Source organism: Ranitomeya imitator, chromosome 3 (assembly GCF_032444005.1).
Source record: "Ranitomeya imitator isolate aRanImi1 chromosome 3, aRanImi1.pri, whole genome shotgun sequence".
Classification (NCBI taxonomy): Eukaryota; Metazoa; Chordata; class Amphibia; order Anura; family Dendrobatidae; genus Ranitomeya; species Ranitomeya imitator.
This window is the reverse complement of record NC_091284.1, coordinates 174388599-174408620: the sequence shown is the minus strand read 5'-3', so window position 1 is coordinate 174408620 and position 20022 is coordinate 174388599. Positions and strand designations below refer to the sequence as shown.

The 20022-nt window shown below is 39.8% G+C and overlaps 1 protein-coding gene across 1 annotated transcript in view; it reads left to right on the top strand.

Moving 5' to 3' along the window:
* Positions 1-19698, top strand: part of TSPAN7 (tetraspanin 7) — a 128691-nt gene extending 108993 nt beyond the window's left edge. Inside the window, exons 7-8 of the mRNA XM_069761615.1 lie at positions 17211-17283; positions 18674-19698. Coding sequence (XP_069617716.1) covers positions 17211-17279 — 69 coding nt within the window. The 3' untranslated portion in view covers positions 17280-17283; positions 18674-19698. The remainder of the gene's footprint in view (positions 1-17210; positions 17284-18673) is intronic.
* The last annotated feature ends 324 nt before the right edge of the window (positions 19699-20022 follow it).

Below are 20022 nucleotides of genomic sequence, written 5' to 3'. Positions count from 1 at the left end.
CCATGCACAGTGACCTCTGCAGCGATCACACACTGTGCCTAGAAATCTCTTCCCTAGAGGTCGATGTACATCCCCAGGTAATTGGTTGCCTTGTCCATGTGTCTGCTGTAAAGTGTATCTCTAAATGCTGTTAACCGAAGCTCAGGCATAATAATGTGCAACATCAAAAATAAAATGATTTGCAATTAGAAAATATCATTTCCAACTCTGTCCCTATTATTTAGCAACATGTGGGTGTAGGGCTGCTGGTAACCCACAGGAGACTTGGGCCCCTAATTTAGGACCCTCACAGTAGTATTGCCTGTACAGCCCTGTCGTTATGTGTAATTATTAACTTAAACAGATAAAAATGGTCCCTAGTAAAATGTACGGTATATTTCTCTCTAATAGAAATGTCGTGGCTTTTAACGAAGGGGCAATGAGATGTATTAGCCGGCACGTTCGTCTTTAATTTGATTCCACTTGTTAGCATTAATTGGAGTGCTTGTTAATTAAGTATAAAGCCTTAGTATTTACGGTAATTGCATTTAGCCAATAAATTCATTTTATGTGCAGCGAGATCCGTAGACATCTGTACAGGATGTTCCTAAAGAGAACACGTTGTGTCTGGTTTAGTGAATACTTTTGGAATATATATATAGATAGTTAGATATATTCTAATTTATTAACTCTGCATTGTGCCCCTGTTACCTTGGCAAGTATGAATAACATCGACATCTGGGTGTTGCCATTCTCCATGTTAAAGGGTTTGTTTCTTTAGCGCTGATTGGACAGCATCAGTAATCCAGGACACCCCAGCTAGTAACACCCAGAGTCTTCGTTGTATATATCCTCGCCTTCTAGTACATAATAATATTGGTTCACTGTCAATCTTAAATGTAGCTCTGAATTGATTTATGTGCTATGTATGTAAGCAGAAGCAACTTCCTTAATATGTGTAACAGATTGAGAGCAGGCTGTTTTTTTTCCTTTTCATTTGGCAAATTTTCACTGTTTTTACTTTTATTCTTGGCTTGAATTAAATTTCAATTAAAGGTTATCTTTGCAGTATATGCTCAATGGGTTCATGACCTGACTTCTATTCTGAAAGCAAATCTATCAGACGTGACTGCATCCAGTAGCAAACTAATTGAAGGGGTCCGACATAGGAGGTTCACCCCATTTCGGGCTTACCAAGTTACGGAAACATCTTAGCAAGCCCCACCTGGCTCCCCCTTGCTTTATTTGGTATACAATATCCATCCATTATGACTTTAATTCTATAGACTTACTAAAAGATCAGACATCTTGGGAAAATAAATGTTTGTATATCCTCAAAATACTGTTATGACAGTATAGCAACTCACTTGGGAAAAATGGGTAACACACTGAAATAGGTTCATTTTAAATTTGATATCTGCCTAATTCACCTGCCATGTCATCAAGCAGTGGGCACCTATCTGCAACCAGGTCATGTATGCCTTTTGTTTTTAAGAGCTCCCTTCTCTCCCTCACCATCTACCTAACCGGCTAGCACTCATAGCGGCCCTATGCACCTTAGTACTATGCATACTGCTAATACCGTGGGACTCATCCCAGATACAGCTTACTGCCATTAACTTCATTTGAAATCTCTGAGCTTTGTAAATTGTACCTTAAAATATACAAAACATATTGGATATATAAGATCTGTATGCATTCCTTTTAGTGAGGATTAGGGTGCTCTATACATCAAATTCATGAGCACCAACTGCGATAGTGAATATGTCCTGATTAAATACCCGTTTTTCTTCTTTCTGGTGTTGAATCTCACACTAGTGTTGTCTCTAATTAGACCTCTGCATTAGTGCATTCAATTTGTGTCCATTTGGATATATACTATCTGCTGTTCAAACTGCTACTAGGCCCCCCAAAAATATTTTATTCAGCCTAAGTAATCACATTGGTCTAATTATACTTGGACTCACTAGTATTAGAAAATTGCTTCTCTTCTTATACGTTCTGTGAGAGTCTAAAAACATACAATTTTTTTTTCTAATGAATAAGGGTTAAATTCATATAAGGGAAGTGTGTGTGTGTGTGTGTGTGTGTGTATACACTGCTCAAAAAAATAAAGGGAACACTTAACAGAATATAACTCCAAGTAAATCAAACTTCTGTGAAATCAAACTGTCCACTTAGGAAACAACACTGTTTGACAATCAATTTCACATGCTGTTGTGCAAATGGAATAGACAACAGATGGAACTTATTGGCAATTATCAAGACACACTCAATAAGGCTACGTTCACACTAGCGTTGTGCGCCGCTGCGTCGGCGACGCACAACGCACCGAAAAACGCGTGCAAACGCACGCAAAAACGCTGCGTTTTTCGACGCGTGCGTCGTTTTTTGACGAAAATCGGACGCAAGAAAAATGCAACTTGTTGCGTTTTCTTGGTCCGACGCTAGCGTCAAAAAAGACGCACGTGTCGGAAAACGCAACAAGCAAAAACGCATGCGTCCCCCATGTTAAACATAGGGGCGCATGACGCGTGCGTCGCCGCTGCGTCGCCCGACGCTGGCGCGACGCACACTAGCCAAACGCTAGTGTGAACGTAGCCTAAAGGAGTGGTTCTGCAGGTGGGGACCACAGACCTCATCTCCGTACCAATGCTTTCTGGCTGATGTTTTGGTCACTTTTGAATGGTGGTTGTGCTTTCACACTCGTGGTAGCATAAGACGGATTCTACAACCCACAAAAGTGGCTCAGGTAGTGCAGTTCATCCAGGATGACACATCAATGCGAGTTGTGGCAAGAAAGCTTTGCTATGTTTGTCAGCATAGTGTCCAGAGGCTGGAGGCGCTGCTAGGAGATACGCCAGTACACCAGGAGATGTGGAGTGGGGCCGTAGGAGGGCAACAACCCAGCAGCAGGACCGCTACCTCAGCCTTTGATCGAGGAACAGGTGGAGCACTGCCAGAGCCCTGCAAAATGACCTCCAGCGGGCCACAAATGTGCATGTGTCTGCACAAACGGTTAGAAACCGACTCCATGAGGATGGTTTGAGTGCCCAACGTCCACAGAGAGGGGTTGTGCTCACAGCCCAACACCGTGCAGGACGCTTGCCATTTGACACAGAACACCAGGATTAGCAAATTGGCTACTGGGCGCCCTGTGCTCTTCACAGATGAAAGCAGGTTCACACTAAGCACATGTCTGGAGACGCCGTGGAGAGAGATCTGCTGCCTGCAACATCCTTCAGCATGACCGGTTAGGCAGTGGGTCAGTAATGGTGTGGGGTGGCACTTCTTTGGAGGGCTGCACAGCCCTCCATGTGCTCGCCAGAGGTAGCTTGACTGCCATTAGGTACTGAGATGAGATCCTCAGACCCCTTGTGAGACCATATGCTGGTGCGGTTGGCCCGGAGTTCTTCCTAATGCAGGACAATGCCAGACCTCATGTTGCTGGAGTGTGTGAGTAGTTCCCGCAAGATGAAGGCATTGAAGCTATGGACTCGCCCGCCTGTTCCCCAGACCTGAATCCGATTGAACACATCTGGGACATCATGTCTCGCACCATCCACCAACATCACGTTGCACCACAGACTGTCCAGGAGTTGGCGGATGCTTTAGTCCAGGTCTGGGAGGAGATCCTTCAGAAGACAATCTGCCGCCTCATCAGGAGCATCTGCAGCCTCATCAGGAGCATGCCCAGCGTTGTAGGAAGGTCATACAGGCATGTGGAGACCACACACACTATTGAGCATCATTTCCTTGTCTTGAGGCATTTCCACTGAAGTTGAATCAGCCTGTAACCTCATTTTCCACTTTGATTTTGAGCATCATTCCAACTCCAGACCTCCGTGGGATATTAGTTGTGATTTACGCTGATAATTTTTAGGTTTTATTGTTCTCAACACATTCCACTAAGTAATGAATAAAGATTTACAACTGGAATATTTCACTCAGTGATATCTATGATGCGTGATCTTAGTGTTCCCCTTATTTTTTGATATACGTGTGTGTATATATATATTTTTTTTTCTTGCGCATATATATATATATATATATATTATTTTGTTCACAAAATTCTTTTTGCTCATTTTTTTTCATCACCTTTTACATTCTTTAAAAAAAAATATTTTTTTCATTGATTTCAAAGGTGATATCCAGCACATTATATACTTTAAGTATAACTACCCTGTGTTTGCAGATCCTTTTTATAACTTGAATTTTTTTTTTTTTTTTTAAATTTTCTGTAATATTTCTGCTCAATAAAGATTTACGTACTTTCTTAAATTCTTGGCATCTGCTTCTGTATAATTGTAGGTATACATTCAATTGTGGAAGTGCCACTAATAGCTAGGCCATGCTTTCGTTTGTTTGCACCAAGCCATACTGTTGGGATATCATGAAAGGTCTCCTTTGGAATCCTTTTTTGTATTTCTCTTGACACATGATACAAATAATACTAGACAACAAAGGGTTAATAATACCAATGGCTTCACTGACCACAGTGCAGGGACGGCAGTTTGCTTTGTGCTGGGCCTCTGTACGGAGCTGAAATAATCCAAGAAAAAATATTGAAGTGAAGAAGACAATGTGCTTCATCAGTGCAGGCAGCATTGATCTCCGGGAAGGCAGAGGACAGAATGGGTGACCTGTGGTGTCCACATTATCTGTAACCAGAGTGGAAACGACCTTTGTTCCTCTCCATAATTGTAAAACAGACTTTAGATAGACCACTGTGGCAGTTACTTAGGAGTGAAATCCTACATCTTCTTCCATGGTCGATCAGGTCTTCCTGGCCAGCGCATTTCACAGAGCTGGATCTCAACTAGCAATTAACCCTCAGGTTACGAGTCAACTCTATGGCCAATTTCTGTCTTAATCTAGTGTTTCAATGCAGTTACAAGGGATTGAGGATTATATGTTGTAATAGTGATCAGATAAAATCATTATATGCAATTACCATGAATAATAACAGCTGATAGACCCATATTTACAGATCTCAAAATTATGAAGAGTCCAACAAAAATCCATATTACAAGACTGCAGATACCAGAGGAGATCCATGTTCCACATTAAAGCTGGTGACATCTGTCTCGCTATTTAGAAATCTCGGTGTTATATGTGACTCACTTGCCATAAAGTCAATATAAGTCGCATGTGACAAGTTGCGCAAATGTTTTTGATCACATGACATGTTCGAGAATTACTGTCGTGCAGCACATGTCGCCACTTTGCCCCAGCCATCACCACGTTACGATGAAGGCAATGATATCTAGTAGGAACTCTTATGAATTCTTACAGAGCAGTATGGATCCGTTAGTATCTATACTATAGCCACAATCTTGTAGTGAAATTTGGTTATCATGATAGTGAACCACAACTACTTGTCACTTCACCTGCATTTCATGGCAGTATGCTAAGAGAATGCAGTGCTAATAATAACCAATACCATATAGGTGGTAATGTCAGCAATTCATCACCCGGTATGAAGATATGGAAGCCTTATTTGTAAATCACGGTGTCAACGCTGTTTAGGTCCATATCACCATTTACCTAAAGCTCATCATTGCAATCGGGCAGCTGTCCGCTGAATAATCGACTCCCCATTACCAGGCACAATATAGACGTCTGGAGACAGCAACTCCATCCTGTTATATCCTAGGTTTAATATACTGTCTGGTAACCTGTTCCTCCGATGTTGAATTAGGGACGGACTTTACAGCAAACTTATTCTTTTCTGGTCATAGACATTTGTACAATTTAATTATCAGACAGGTCTTTTCATCATAAAGTGATTACAATTATCCAGGATAGACAATCACTTTCTGGACATCCAACTTTGAGGACCCCTATAACTCTTCTGATTAAAGGGCCCGCAGCCCTAGCTAGAATACTGCAACACTTATACAGTTTTACCTGCACAGTGACACCCCTGATGCTATCCTTCCCTTAAATGCAGTGATGTTACAATAAAACAGGAAAACCTGTCAGGAGGCCACGGCACTAAATCGGCACTGCAGCTCATATAGTTTCTGGATTGTTGAGGCTACCCAGTAGTAGTTCAGTAGTCGGAGCCAGGTATACTGCTGCCTGACAACTCTGCTTACATTTATCTTTGGTGAAGGCTAAAGAATTGCAAAGAAAGAACTAAATCTTGATGAATCTCCTTAATTCACCTTACTCACATTAGACATTAACGTTTTTAATATAGCCAATAGTGATGAGCGAGGATACTCGTTGCTCCGTTGGTCTCCGAGTATTTGTAACTGCTCGGAGATTTTGTTTTTGTTGACGCAGCTGCATGATTTACGGCTGCTAGCCAGCCTGAGTACATGTGGGATTTCCTGGTTGCTAGGTATTCATGTATTCAAGCTGTTTATCAGCTGCAAATCACGCAGCTGAGGCAACGAAAACTAAATCTCCGTGCACTTACAAATACTCGGAGATCACCCGAGCGTGCTAGGGAAAACCAGAGAAACAAGTATACAGGTCCTTCTCAAAAAATTAGCATATAGTGTTAAATTTCATTATTTACCATAATGTAATGATTACAATTAAACTTTCATATATTATAGATTCATTATCCACCAACTGAAATTTGTCAGGTCTTTTATTGTTTTAATACTGATGATTTTGGCACACAACTCCTGATAACCCAAAAAACCTGTCTCAATAAATTAGCATATCAAGAAAAGGTTCTCTAAACGACCTATTACCCTAATCTTCTGAATCAACTAATTAACTCTAAACACATGCAAAATATACCTGAGGCTTTTATAAACTCCCTGCCTGGTTCATTACTCAAAACCCCCATCATGGGTAAGACTAGCGACCTGACAGATGTCAAGAAGGCCATCATTGACACCCTCAAGCAAGAGGGTAAGACCCAGAAAGAAATTTCTCAACAAATAGGCTGTTCCCAGAGTGCTGTATCAAGGCACCTCAATGGTAAGTCTGTTGGAAGGAAACAATGTGGCAGAAAACGCTGTACAACGAGAAGAGGAGACCGGACCCTGAGGAAGATTGTGGAGAAGGACCGATTCCAGACCTTGGGGAACCTGAGGAAGCAGTGGACTGAGTCTGGTGTGGAAACATCCAGAGCCACCGTGCACAGGCGTGTGCAGGAAATGGGCTACAGGTGCCGCATTCCCCAGGTAAAGCCACTTTTGAGCTACAGAGAAGCAGCACTGGACTGTTGCTAAGTGGTCCCAAGTACTTTTTTCTGATGAAAGCAAATTTTGCATGTCATTCGGAAATCAAGGTGCCAGAGTCTGGAGGAAGACTGGGGAGAAGGAAATGCCAAAATGCCTGAAGTCCAGTGTCAAGTACCCACAGTCAGTGATGGTGTGGGGTGCCATGTCAGCTGCTGGTGTTGGTCCACTGTGTTTCATCAAGGGCAGGGTCAATGCAGCTAGCTATCAGGAGATTTTGGAGCACTTCATGCTTCCATCGGCTGAAATGCTTTATGGAGATGAAGATTTCATTTTTCAGCACGACCTGGCACCTGCTCACAGTGCCAAAACCACTGGTAAATGGTTTACTGACCATGGTATTACTGTGCTCAATTGGCCTGCCAACTCTCCTGACCTGAACCCCATAGAGAATCTGTGGGATATTGTGAAGAGAAAGTTGAGAGACGCAAGACCCAACACTCTGGATGAGCTTAAGGCCGCTATTGAAGCATCCTGGGCCTCCATAACATCTCAGCAGTGTCACAGGCTGATTGCCTCCATGCCACGCCGCATTGAAGCAGTCATTTCTGCCAAAGGATTCCCGACCAAGTATTGAGTGCATAACTGAACATTATTATTTGTTGGTTTTTTTGTTTGTTATTAAAAAACACTTTTATTTGATTGGATGGGTGAAATATGCTAATTTATTGAGACAGGTTTTTTGGGTTATCAGGAGTTGTATGCCAAAATCATCAGTATTAAAACAATAAAAGACCTGACAAATTTCAGTTGGTGGATAATGAATCTATAATATATGAAAGTTTAATTGTAATCATTACATTATGGTAAATAATGAAATTTAACACTATATGCTAATTTTTTGAGAAGGACCTGTACTTGCTCATCACTAATAGCCAATTAAAATCTCAAAAATTCTCCTACATGCATGCAAGCCTGGATTAGTGAATGTGATGCTAGTATGTAGAGAAAATAATGCTTCTATTGTTTTAGTGGTTGATAAAATCCACACCATTTTGTTTACAATCAGTTGGCTGACCTCCAAAGTCATTTTCTGCCAACTTCATTCAACCAGTGGTGTAGGGTGGATTTACAGTGGCAAGGCAAGTAGCTGGGGTCCAGTAACCCGTGGACCGTTGGACATATATTTTTTAGTTGTAATTTTTAAGTTTTTGCTTATTTTTGTATTACATTTGTCTTTTTCTTATATAATTAATTATATAATTACCTTAGCCCTAATCCTACCTCTTAGCCCTTATCCTAACTTTCAATGAATTCCTAATTCTAATCCTAATTAAGGATAAAAAAATGTATGTAAAAATATTAGTTTGTTGATTTGTCATCTGCTACGCATTGGCAGTGACTAGAATGAAAAAGCTCACCAATATGTTGAGAGTTTTGTAATCGAAGTCGTTTCCTATGGCTATACGGCACCCAAAAACAATGGCAAAGGGGTACTAGACCATTCTAACATAGCAGCTGTGGCAGCCAAACAAGGGTTCTGTGAACTTCATAGACATTCATTAGATTGTCAGCATTAAGGGTGCCTCTGGCATTTACAAGGTCCCCACGACATCGTGGCATTATGTGCAGCCTATTCATTAAGCCTCAAGTGATGTCATGATGTGTCGCACCCCAATATCATCATATGGAGGTCTTGTAAGCGTTAGAGGCACACAAAATGCAGTATTCGAGTGTCGGTCCAAGAAGTTTGCAGGACTGGGGTCTTGCAGCCATGCAGTACTGTGGATCGCCAGACCAGGATACTGATAATCTCACTTCTAGTTATGAGACACTACTCCTTTTCCTTTCCATCATTCTTGACAAATTCCCCATTTTTGCTTCTCAAGTGCCCCTCATATTATTTTAGATTTTATTTTGCATTATTCTTTATGACCATACGATCGTGACACTTGTCCTAGTCATTCTGTTTTGACATCTGTAGAGATGAGCTCAAGTAGATAAGATACTCCAGCTAGATTACATTTACCAAAGGAAATAAAGTTCTCAGCAATTCTGTATTTTGTGTGTCCTTACTAGTGATGAGCAAATATACTCGTTATTTGAGATTTCCCGAGCACGCTCGGGTGTCCTCCAAGTATTTTTTAGTGCTCGGAGATTGTTTTCATCGCAGCAGCTGAATGATTTACATCTGTTAGCCAGCATAAGTACATGTGGGGGTTGCCTGGTTGCTAGGAAATCCCCACATGTAATCAAGCAGGCTAGTAGTTGTAAATCATCCAGCTTCGGCAAAAAAACTAAATCTCCGAGCACTAAAAAAAATACTTGGAGGACACCCGAGCGTGCTTGGGAAATCTCGAGTAACGAGTATATTCACTCATCACTAGTCCTTACAACTAAAGCTATGACCCTTGAACATGTTCTGATAACCACCATCAGCAGAAAAGTAAAAGACAATTTTTTGAGAGTCTTTTATACACTTGAATGCTGTTGTTCGGGTCCATTTAGTTTATTGAAAACAATTTAGTACCATATGGTCTCTCACAATTATGTATGGCCCTAATTTTTTTTTTTTTAAACATTACCCTAATGGCAAAGGCCAATGAATTCCTAAAATATATCTGGTCTTTTTTCTTTGCAGAATAAAAATAATGAAAGGGAATGTCATAAATTACTAAATACTTTTAATTAGCAAATAAGCCTTTTTTGTCTAGGGATGTAATCACTGTTGTGTAGAACGGAATCACTTGTTAGACGGAAACATTTCCTACAATGTTAATAGGACAGATGCCTGAAAGTATGTGCAGTAGATGTCCCTCTTCCTCCCCTCTCCCACCATTCATGTGTAGGAAGATGTGCTCCTAGTGAATATTCTAATGCAATACTGGAAGTACCAGTTGTGTGGTCTACTCTCTTTCTGATCCAATACCGGAGATACCAGGGTTGCGAAGGTAAGTAGAGACTACTCACATTGCTGTTCACCCTGTTGGAGTCGGTAAGCCAAACCTCCGACACCGACTGCTCAATTTCCCTGGCTCCGACTTCCTAATACATGCTTCACTACTGAGCATTTACATAAAGTGCTGCACGGATTCATTTCAACTAAAAGCCGAGATCCTTAGATCAGGAACAGACATTTAAATGACATTTCATAACTTTCCCAAATTATATAAAAAAATATTCAGCACATACTTCATTGTACTACTGTACTCAATTTATTATATATTTTAGGAGTCGGTCCATTTTATATCGACTCCGCCTCCACCAAAATGGACTCCGACTCCACAACCCTGGATACCAGGAGTACTGAGGTAAAAAGAAGCAGCTCATGCTGCAGGCTACAATTTTTTTTTTCTGCTCTAGTCCTGAAATTACCACAGGTGTGCAGTAAGTGACTGATCACCCTGGTGTCCACCCAGTTTTTCTAATCTAATAATGGAGTTACCAGGGTGGTAGAGGTAAAAAGAGGCCATTTACACTGCTGTTCACCCTGTCTTTTGGATGTAATGCAGAACATACTTTGGGTGCTGAGGTAAGAAGAGGCTGCTTACACTGCTGTTCACCCTGTCTGTCTGATCTAATACTAAAGATAGCAGTGGTGCTGAGGTAAGTAGAGGCTGCTCACACTGCTGTTCACCCTGTCTGGCTGATCTTATACTAAAGATACCAGTGGTGCTGAGGTAAGTAGAGGCTGCTCACACTGCTGTTCACCTTGTCTGTCTATGTCTTTTATGAATAACAATAAATGTGTATCTTCAGGTCAAAGTGGAGCTTCCTACTGCATGCACTCTCAGGCAACTGTGCTATTAATATTCTAGGACAGCATAAAGAAAGTAATCTTAATTCTATGATTACTTTCATAGAAAAAACAATTGTGATTTGCTAATTAAAAATATTTAGTAATTTATTTCTAATGATATTTCCTTTTGCTTTTTTTTTCCTATTCCCGGAGCTGAAAAGAAGCTGCTCGTTATTTGGTCTGGAAGTGACCTGTTAAAATTGAATTTCTTTGAAATGATTTACATCTTGAAATCTTATCCATAACATAAAGGTTCAGAATATGTAATAATGTCTGATTGTAGTAATGCCAGATGTTTCACGAACCCCCCTCCTAGAGGCTACCGCAGCTGTTTTTATGGCTTCTCTGTTAGGTTTTCTCAAGTTTCCCTCATGTATGAATCTTTAGAATAAAAGGGTCCATACGATTTCGGGCATAGCATGTACTAAGAAAAGTTCCGATCAGTTTTCAACATTGATAAAGTAGGATGCAATTACAAAATGTCAGGAAAATTCTCCAAAACCTTCTGATCTCTGTTTAAGTGGCCATGCACAAAACTTGTTTGATGTGACCTGAAAAGTCAATCCTTAAGGATTAATGTTCTGTGCATGTAATAAAAATCGATTAGTTCCGACCAGTGGAAATTAGTTCCATCTGGTGTAACAGAATAAAGATTTGCTTTGAATTTCTTTTCTCGGTCATACTGATTATATACTACAGTCGTAGAATTTAATCTCATTCTATGCAAAAAATACATGTGAGCAGTATTCATAAAAGATCGTGGAAAAAAAAAATCTGAAGATATATACTGCCAGGAGGATTCTGTGAGCAGCATTGGGCATGACGAGAGCTCTTGCCCAGATGTTGGAACCCAACTCCTGTGTGTAATTATATTTTCTGAATAGTCTATGCCACACAAAAAATACATGTATTTCTTACATTTATATTTGGAAAAGTATCTTTTTATATGTGCTAACAAGTTTTGAAGTAAATCCCATAGTCATGGAGGTAGTCTGTCCTTTAATTGGTGGTATGACTGCTCATCTTCTATAGCCCACCACTTTCATGAGAATAGGTGTTAATATGGAGTATCAAGTAACTATGTAATTTTTTTATATCCTTTTTGTAGTAGTACTTCCACTTGATGTACTATTTCTCCAAAGGCGGAGACAGCAACGCCAGCGCTGATTGGGCGGTAGGCTAACCTGTCATAACCAACAAATAAAGTAGCACTTTGAAGCGCTATAGCATACGAACATGAATATATATCAAATTTTAAATTGCATTACTGCTGTAGAAAAATTGAGAATACTTAGCACATAAATTGGCCAATTCACATGTACCCAGCAACCACGATAAGGCGATACTCATTGCTGGGAACCTCCCTGTGTGAATCCTCTATTGGGCTAAAGCCTACATTTATATGGGAAGGTAGGATCCCGCTGTAATTAAAATGCCTGAGGCTGAGGGGTGGAGTGCTCAGTCAGAGAGGCACAACCAATGAACAAACAAGTCTCTCTCACAGAGAGTACACAGTACAGACCAAAAGTTTGGACACTCCTCATTTAGAGATTTTTCTGTATTTTCATGACTATGAAAATTGTAAATTCATACTGAAAGCATCAAAACTATGAATTAACACATGTGTAATTATATACTTAACAAAAAAGTGTGAAACAACTGAAAATATCTCTTATTTTCTAGGTTCTTCAAAGTAGCCACCTTTTGCGTTGATGACTGCTTTGCACACTCTTGGCATTCTCTTGATGATCTTCAAGAGGTAGTCACCGGAAATGGTTTTCACTTCACATGTATGCCCTGTCAGGTTTAATAAGTGGGATTTCTTGCCTTCTGAATGGTATTGGGACCATCAGATGTGTTGAGCAGAAGTCTGGTGGATACACAGCTGATAGTCCTACTGAATAGACTGTTAGAATTTGTATTATGGCAAGAAAAAAGCAGCTAAGTAAAGAAAAACGAGTGGCCATCATTACTTTCAGAAATGAAGGTCAGTCCGAAAAATTGGGAAAACTTTGAAAGTGTCCCCAAGTGCAGTGGCAAAAACCATCAAGTGCTACAAAGAAACTGGCACACATTAGGACTGCCCCAGGAAAGGAAGACCAAGAGTCACTTCTGCTTAGGAGAAGTTTATCCGAGTCACCAGCTTCAAATCGCAGGTTAACAGCAGCTCAGATTAGAGACCAGGTCAATGCCACACAGAGTTCTAGCAGCAGACACATCTCTACAACAACTGTTAAGAGGAGACTTTGTGCAGCAGGCCTTCATGGTAAAATAGCTGCTAGGAAACCACTGCTAAGGACAGGCAACAAGCAGAAGAGACTTGTTTGGGCTAAAGAACACAAGGAATGGACATTAGACCAGTTGAAATCTGTGCTTTGGTCTGATGAGTCCAAATTTGAGATCTTTGGTTCCAACCACCGTCTTTGTGCGACGCAGAAAAGGTGAACAGTTGGACTCTACATGCCTGGTTCCCACCGTGAAGCATGGAGGAGGTGTGATGGTGTGGGGGTGCTTTGCTGTGACACTGTTGGGAATTTATTCAAAATTGAAGGCATACTGAACCAGCATGGCTACTTTGAAGAACCTAAAATATAAGACATATTTTCAGTTGTTTCACACTTTTTTGTTAAGTATATAATTCCACATGTGTTAATTCATAGTTTTGATGCCTTCAGTGTGAATGTACAATTTTCATAGTCATGAAAATACAGAAAAATCTCTAAATGAGGTGTGTCCAAACTTTTGGTCTGTACCGTGTGTGTGTGTGTGTATATATGTATATACACACACACACGCATGCGCGCATCTCACAAAATTAGAATATCATTCAGTTCTTTAATGCAAGAATTGGAACACGTATATTAGTCACTACAAATCGAGTGATGTATTTCAATTCTTTATTTATGTTAATGTTGATGATTGTGGCTTAAAGCCAATGAAAACCCAAAAGTCATTATCTTAGTAAATTAGAATACTTTATAACATTAATTTAATATTTAATTCTATATATTGTGGGCAATTGGACTAATTATGCCCAATCAAAGGTGGTGGCTTTTGATCTCTGCCTTTACTGGGCAGGCACGTGGTGAACGTAGGAAATTATCATCATCCCGATGCTTTCATGGGAAGTTGTCATCGCTCTGGCACTTGCATAGGAAAATGTCCTTTTCCAAGATGGCGCTGATGACTTCAGTAGACAATGACGCATGCGCGGTAGTACCCGCAATATTTATTTATAATTCTTCCGTTACTGCACACGTAGTTAATTAGAACGCCGAGATTCGGTGTGATTTTTTTTTTTTAATATGAATGGGTGAGTCATATTTGATGTCTTTAATACTGAGCTGTCTCTGATCGTTGATTATGCTCTTGATATGTAAATAATGATTGTATATATTTCTATAAAAATATGCACCTTAGCACATCACATTGTTAATGCACTTTATCCCTATGGCTTTGCATTATGTAACATAATGTGATATATTATGTATATTTACTAATTGTTGTTAAATACCTAAATAATTCAGTCACTATAAATACTATGCATTTGCACTGTATTGCTTGAAAAAGGTCAATTTTTTGGGGACCGAAACGTCCCCGGATGGGCAAGTAAACGCCACATGAATTGACTCTCTTATGATGTGCTGCTTCCATTTTTGGGGGGATATATTTACTAGGATTGATGCATGCTTGGGAATCTTTTGCACCATGTGACTATTTTTGTGCTGCTTTTTCACTTTATTTTTTTTCCTCTATCTATCTATACAGGTGCATCTCACAACATCAGAATATCATCAAAAAGTTAATTTATTTCAGTTCTCCAGTACAAAAAGTGAAAACTCATATTAGTGAGTAATTACAAATAAAGTGATGTATTTCAAGTGTTTATTTCTGTTAATGTTGATGATTATGGCTTAAAGCCAATGAAACCCAAAATTCATTATCTTAGTAAATTAGAATACTTTATAACACCAGCTTGAAAAATTATTTTAATATCCAAAATGTTTCCCTACTGAAATGTAGGTTCAGTAAATGCACTCAATACTTGATCAGGGCTCCTTTTGCATCAATGTGGCATGGAGGTGATCAGTCTGTGGCACTGCTGAGGTGTTATGGAAGCAGCCTTCAGCTTATCTGCATTGTTGGGTCTGGTGTCTCCCCTCTTCCTCTTGACAATACCCCATAGATTCTCTATGGGGTTAAGGTCAGACGAGTTTCCTGGCCAATCAAGCACGTGATACTGTTGTTTTTAAACCAGGTATTGATACTTGGTGTAGATCCACTGTGTCTTATCAAGATTAAAGTCAGTACAGCCGTTTACCAGGAAATGTTTAGAGCACTTCATGCTTCCCTCTGCCAACAAGCTTTTTGGAGATGGAAATTTCATTCTCCAGCAGGACTTGTCACCTGTCCACATTGACAAAAGTACCAATACTTGGTTTAAAAACAACAGTATCACTGTGCTTGATTGGCCAGCAAACTCGTTTGACCATAACCCCATAGAGAATCTATGGGGTATTGTGTAGAGGAAGATGAGACACACCAGACCCAACAATACAGACGAGCTGAAGGCTTCTATCAAAGCAACTGGGCGTCCATAACACCTCAGCAGTGCCACAGACTGATCGCCTCCATGCCACGCCGCATTAATGCAGTAATTGATGAAAAAGGAGCCCCGACCAAGTATTGAGTGCATTTAGTAGGCCACCATCATTCAAATGTTAAAATCATTTTTTCAAGCTGGTGTTATAAAGTATTCTAATTTACGGAGATGATGACTTTTGGGTTTTCATTGGCTGTAAGCCAAAATCATCAACATTAACAGAAATAAACACTTGAAATAGATCACTCCATTTGTAATGACTCTTATCTAATATATCAGTTTCACTTTTTGTATTGAAGAACTGATATATATTTATGCACCCATACATATTTTGGCTCTCCCAGGACTGCATGTTAGTTTTTCTGTAAAAGCCCTCTTACTCTGCACTCATTACCTGTATTAATTGCTCCTGTTTGAAGTCGTTACCTGTATAAAAGACACCTATCCACATACTCATTCACAGTCCAAACTCTCTACCATGGCTAAGACCAAAGAGCTGTCTAAGGACACTAGGGACAAAATTGTAGACCTGTATAAGGCTGGGATGGACTACAAGTCAATAGGCAAGCAGCTTTGTGAGAAGGCAACTTTTCAGTTTTTGAATTTCCACAAAAATTTCAAAAAAACAATAAATGTCATTCAACTTCACAATTGTGTTCCACTTGTTGTTGTTTCTTCACCAAAAATTGACATTTGGTATCTTTGAAGCATGATATGTGGGAAAAGGTTGAAAAGTTCCAGGGGGTCGAATACTTTCACAAGGCACTGTAGTGCACTGTGAGGTTTCGCCGGTGTATGAGCCAGGAAAGGCAGTGATGTATACGTTATGCATAATCCCAGACAAAACCCATCTAGTTGGTGCGGCCCCGCTCCATACACATGTAAAGAGCTAGGCCTCGCCCTGTCTAATGGGTATGGCATCGCTCAATCCAAATCTATGGAGCGAGGTCACACCCACTAGTTGGGCTCTGTCCAGGAGTATGCATTACGCATACATCACCGCTGTTCCTGGCTTAGAAACGGGCAAATCCTTACAGCACACACTGCGTGCACTGGGGAGGGTTTATATTTTTCATTTTATACCAGACAACCCCTTTTAAAGGTTTACTCAAGATCCAAGGGCAGGTTCAGTGTATTTTACGTACATGCTATGTCCGTGTTAAAATCTCATATGTGCATAAACCATTTTATATCAGTTTTTACCGCTTTATTACAATTGACGTAGGCCATTGTATTTGGTCATGTGCTTTTTTTTATGTTTTGATGTATAAAAACATGTAACATGAATGTAAAATACGGTCACACAGATGGCACATGGAAGAGAATCGGCCATTTTTCTGGATAAAAACAGACGACTTTTCATACACTCGTCAGAACCTGGCCTAAAACGACATTCGCTTATCCATGTTAGATTAGTGGAGATCTGGTCATTGTGCTCAGTAGATTCCATCAGTGCCACAAACTGAGTAGAGTGGCATCACACGTGCTCATCCGATGCCTCATTCAAATGCCTTAGTTAAAGACAGTCTAGGTTCATCCGACAATCTGGAATATGTAGAAATGACATATTGGATGCTAGATAAAATACAGTGCACTGAAAGCTAGATGTTATTTATTAAGATAAAATGGTTCATGATTGCCGCCTAATGTATGGATTATGGGATTATGCTTCTTTGTCTTGCAGCTGATTGGAATGCTGTTGGCGTGCTGTCTTTCCCGGTTCATCACTGCAAATCAATACGAGATGGTGTAACATGGTAAATTTGCACCTTTTTCTTTCTGTCTAGCATGAGGCTTCGGCACCCTCCGTCACTTACAAGCCCTGAATTGTATTTGATTTAAAATTGCTGTTATTTAAAACTAATCCGCTCCGCCGGTGATGAGGTGTCTGCCTTATTGGTGCGAGTGAGGCATTTGCATTTATTGCTCATGCGCGTTTATGCTTTTTTTCATCTATCAAATAGAAAATAGAGTTAATGTGATTTTCTACATACAACATTAGTGCTTGATTGCCAAACATGGGGAAAATATACAAGTTTGTAATTTACTTTTAATTTATCCAGTTGTGCACTCAGGCTAAAAGGAGTATGTCACCCATAACAAGTGAGGCCCTTTTATACTTGTCCCCCTGCACAGTGTCACTCTTAGAATACAGAGTATGCATGTTTCAAAACTGGTAAGTTTTATTGAATATCAAAGAATTTTTTTTTTACATATTTAAAAAGATAGAAAAGATAGACAACAAGTGATAAAAGCCACAGAAGAATAGTTCAAATATAACCATACAAATGTAAATAGTGGGCAAAAAAAATGGCTTCCCTGGTATATGTCTTAAGATGCGTCTAAAATATCTGGGTATCGTCTACTCGATAAGAATAATATGTTAAGATTAACTCAGTATCACATAAAATGGACACATCCCATGCGATATCCAGAGGAGTAAGTCAAACCTTTCCAATATATAGTTTAAATCCATTCAGACTTGATCAACATGTTCATGATAGAAGCCTTTATACCCACACAAGGAGAAAAGAGGCTTGGGTGGTCACCAAAACACTGAGAGCAACCACCCTGACGTGCGTTTCGCGTATTCAATGCATACTGCTTTGTCAAGAGGACATTTTATGGTATTACCTGCCAGAACTTTTTTGGAATCAGAATAATAGGTTACGTGGGAAGCCGTGTGACCGACAACCAGCCAATGGGACTAATTTATATCGGCACACACGTGCCTGGCCAGCCACTGCGCACCCACGTGACCCGGCCATCAGGTCCATAGTGCGCGGGAGCGTGGATGTAACCATGGTTCCCGATAAGGGGCACAGGACATGAAGATACAGAGGCCTCTACTGTACCTGAGGCAAAGGCATTCTGAGGTGTGTTTTTTTTTTTTTAGGCAGATTTTATGTTAATTCAACAGAAACAAAATACTGCACGCTTCATTGGATGCTTATCTCTAGGAGGAAATATCTCCTTACACACTCAGCCCACAAAGCTTGCTTGGCATACCCTGAGTTCTGCTATGTGCATGTGTCCGAAGGGTGGTTCTCCTTTTGCCTTTGTTGTTTTTTCTTTTTGTTAAAAAAGGCAAGTTATTGAATATATTTTGTGGCAAGTATGTGATAAATTGTTTCTTTCTCTTCCCAGGTTCCACCCATTATTACATGAGAAGCTGAAGGAATCAAGAAGGAATTTACAGAATGTTAGAGCACACGACACATTTACCAAGCACTCCGTGTTCCCATTTTGTAGTGTAACCATCCGTTCCAGTAAAGTCGTGCCATGAAGAGTAGCCTATATAGTGTCTAACTGCACACTTCCTCCCGGGAAGGCTTTTCGTATGATGGCACTTTATGTGTGTTCTTTAGTCATACTGTAGTTGTATTGTTACTATGATAATCCATTAACTGCCTCGACCTGGCTGTGCATGCAGTGGCTGATACAAGCGAACGGACGGAGACGTCCTTACCAATGATTTATTAAACGTTCTATACGTTTATATAAATCAGTACGTGAGAAAAACAAATATAGCCTATCTAATCTTTTATATATATATATATATATATATCTCTATATATTTATTTACAAGGCATACTTCTTTTTTATTTTGCCATATACCACATTACTTAAAATAAATCTGTGATATTACAATACTTGAAGAGTCATGTTGAGCTATGTTGTGCTTAGAATGGCATCCAGTAGGCCTAAAGCTAGGCTGCACCCTGGATTCTTACTCTGTGCTGTATGCCTAATGCTAATGATCTTTGTCTAGTGAATTATTTGCTTCAGATTCCAAATTTTTGTGTTTCACTGTTACTAAACTGTTGTTGCTTACTGTGAAGGAAATATATTGATGCTTTTTTATCCTTTAGTGTACAGCTAACCTCAATTGTGCCGTCATGCCGATTCCTTTCGTTATTCCTAGCTAATGTTCCTCCAGTTTTGTTCCCCACATGTTGCTTTGGAAGTATAGCAACCAAATTGATATTTTCAGAAAAGTGTGAAAAATTGGGTGAGGACAGATAATGGAAATGTTCCGACCTTTTTAAATATAAAATTAGAAAATATGATAATTTTTTTCTTATAATGTCTCCATCTAGCATGCTGAGGACAATGCTTTGATATTGTGAGCATTTGTGATAAATATATAAATAAACTGAACTACAAAGAAATATTTTGTTACTTTATTTATAACCCACCTTAAAAATCGTTTGATTTCATACCGTCCTAGTCATTTTATACATTCTAAGTGACCTCATGTCACTGCCGAATTTTTAATTAGATCTGCAGTTTTTGGTATCATTATGCAATAGTTTGTTCAGAATTGTACCTGTTAAAGGTAACCTGTCATTTAATTCATGGTATCACGGGTTTACCGCGACAGAGAGGAGCCAGAAGACCCTAGCATCTGATTGTTCCTACTCCTGCACTGATTAGAAGCAAGCACTTCACCTTCATATTAAACAGTATACATTTATTTTAGCAGTGCAGGGGTT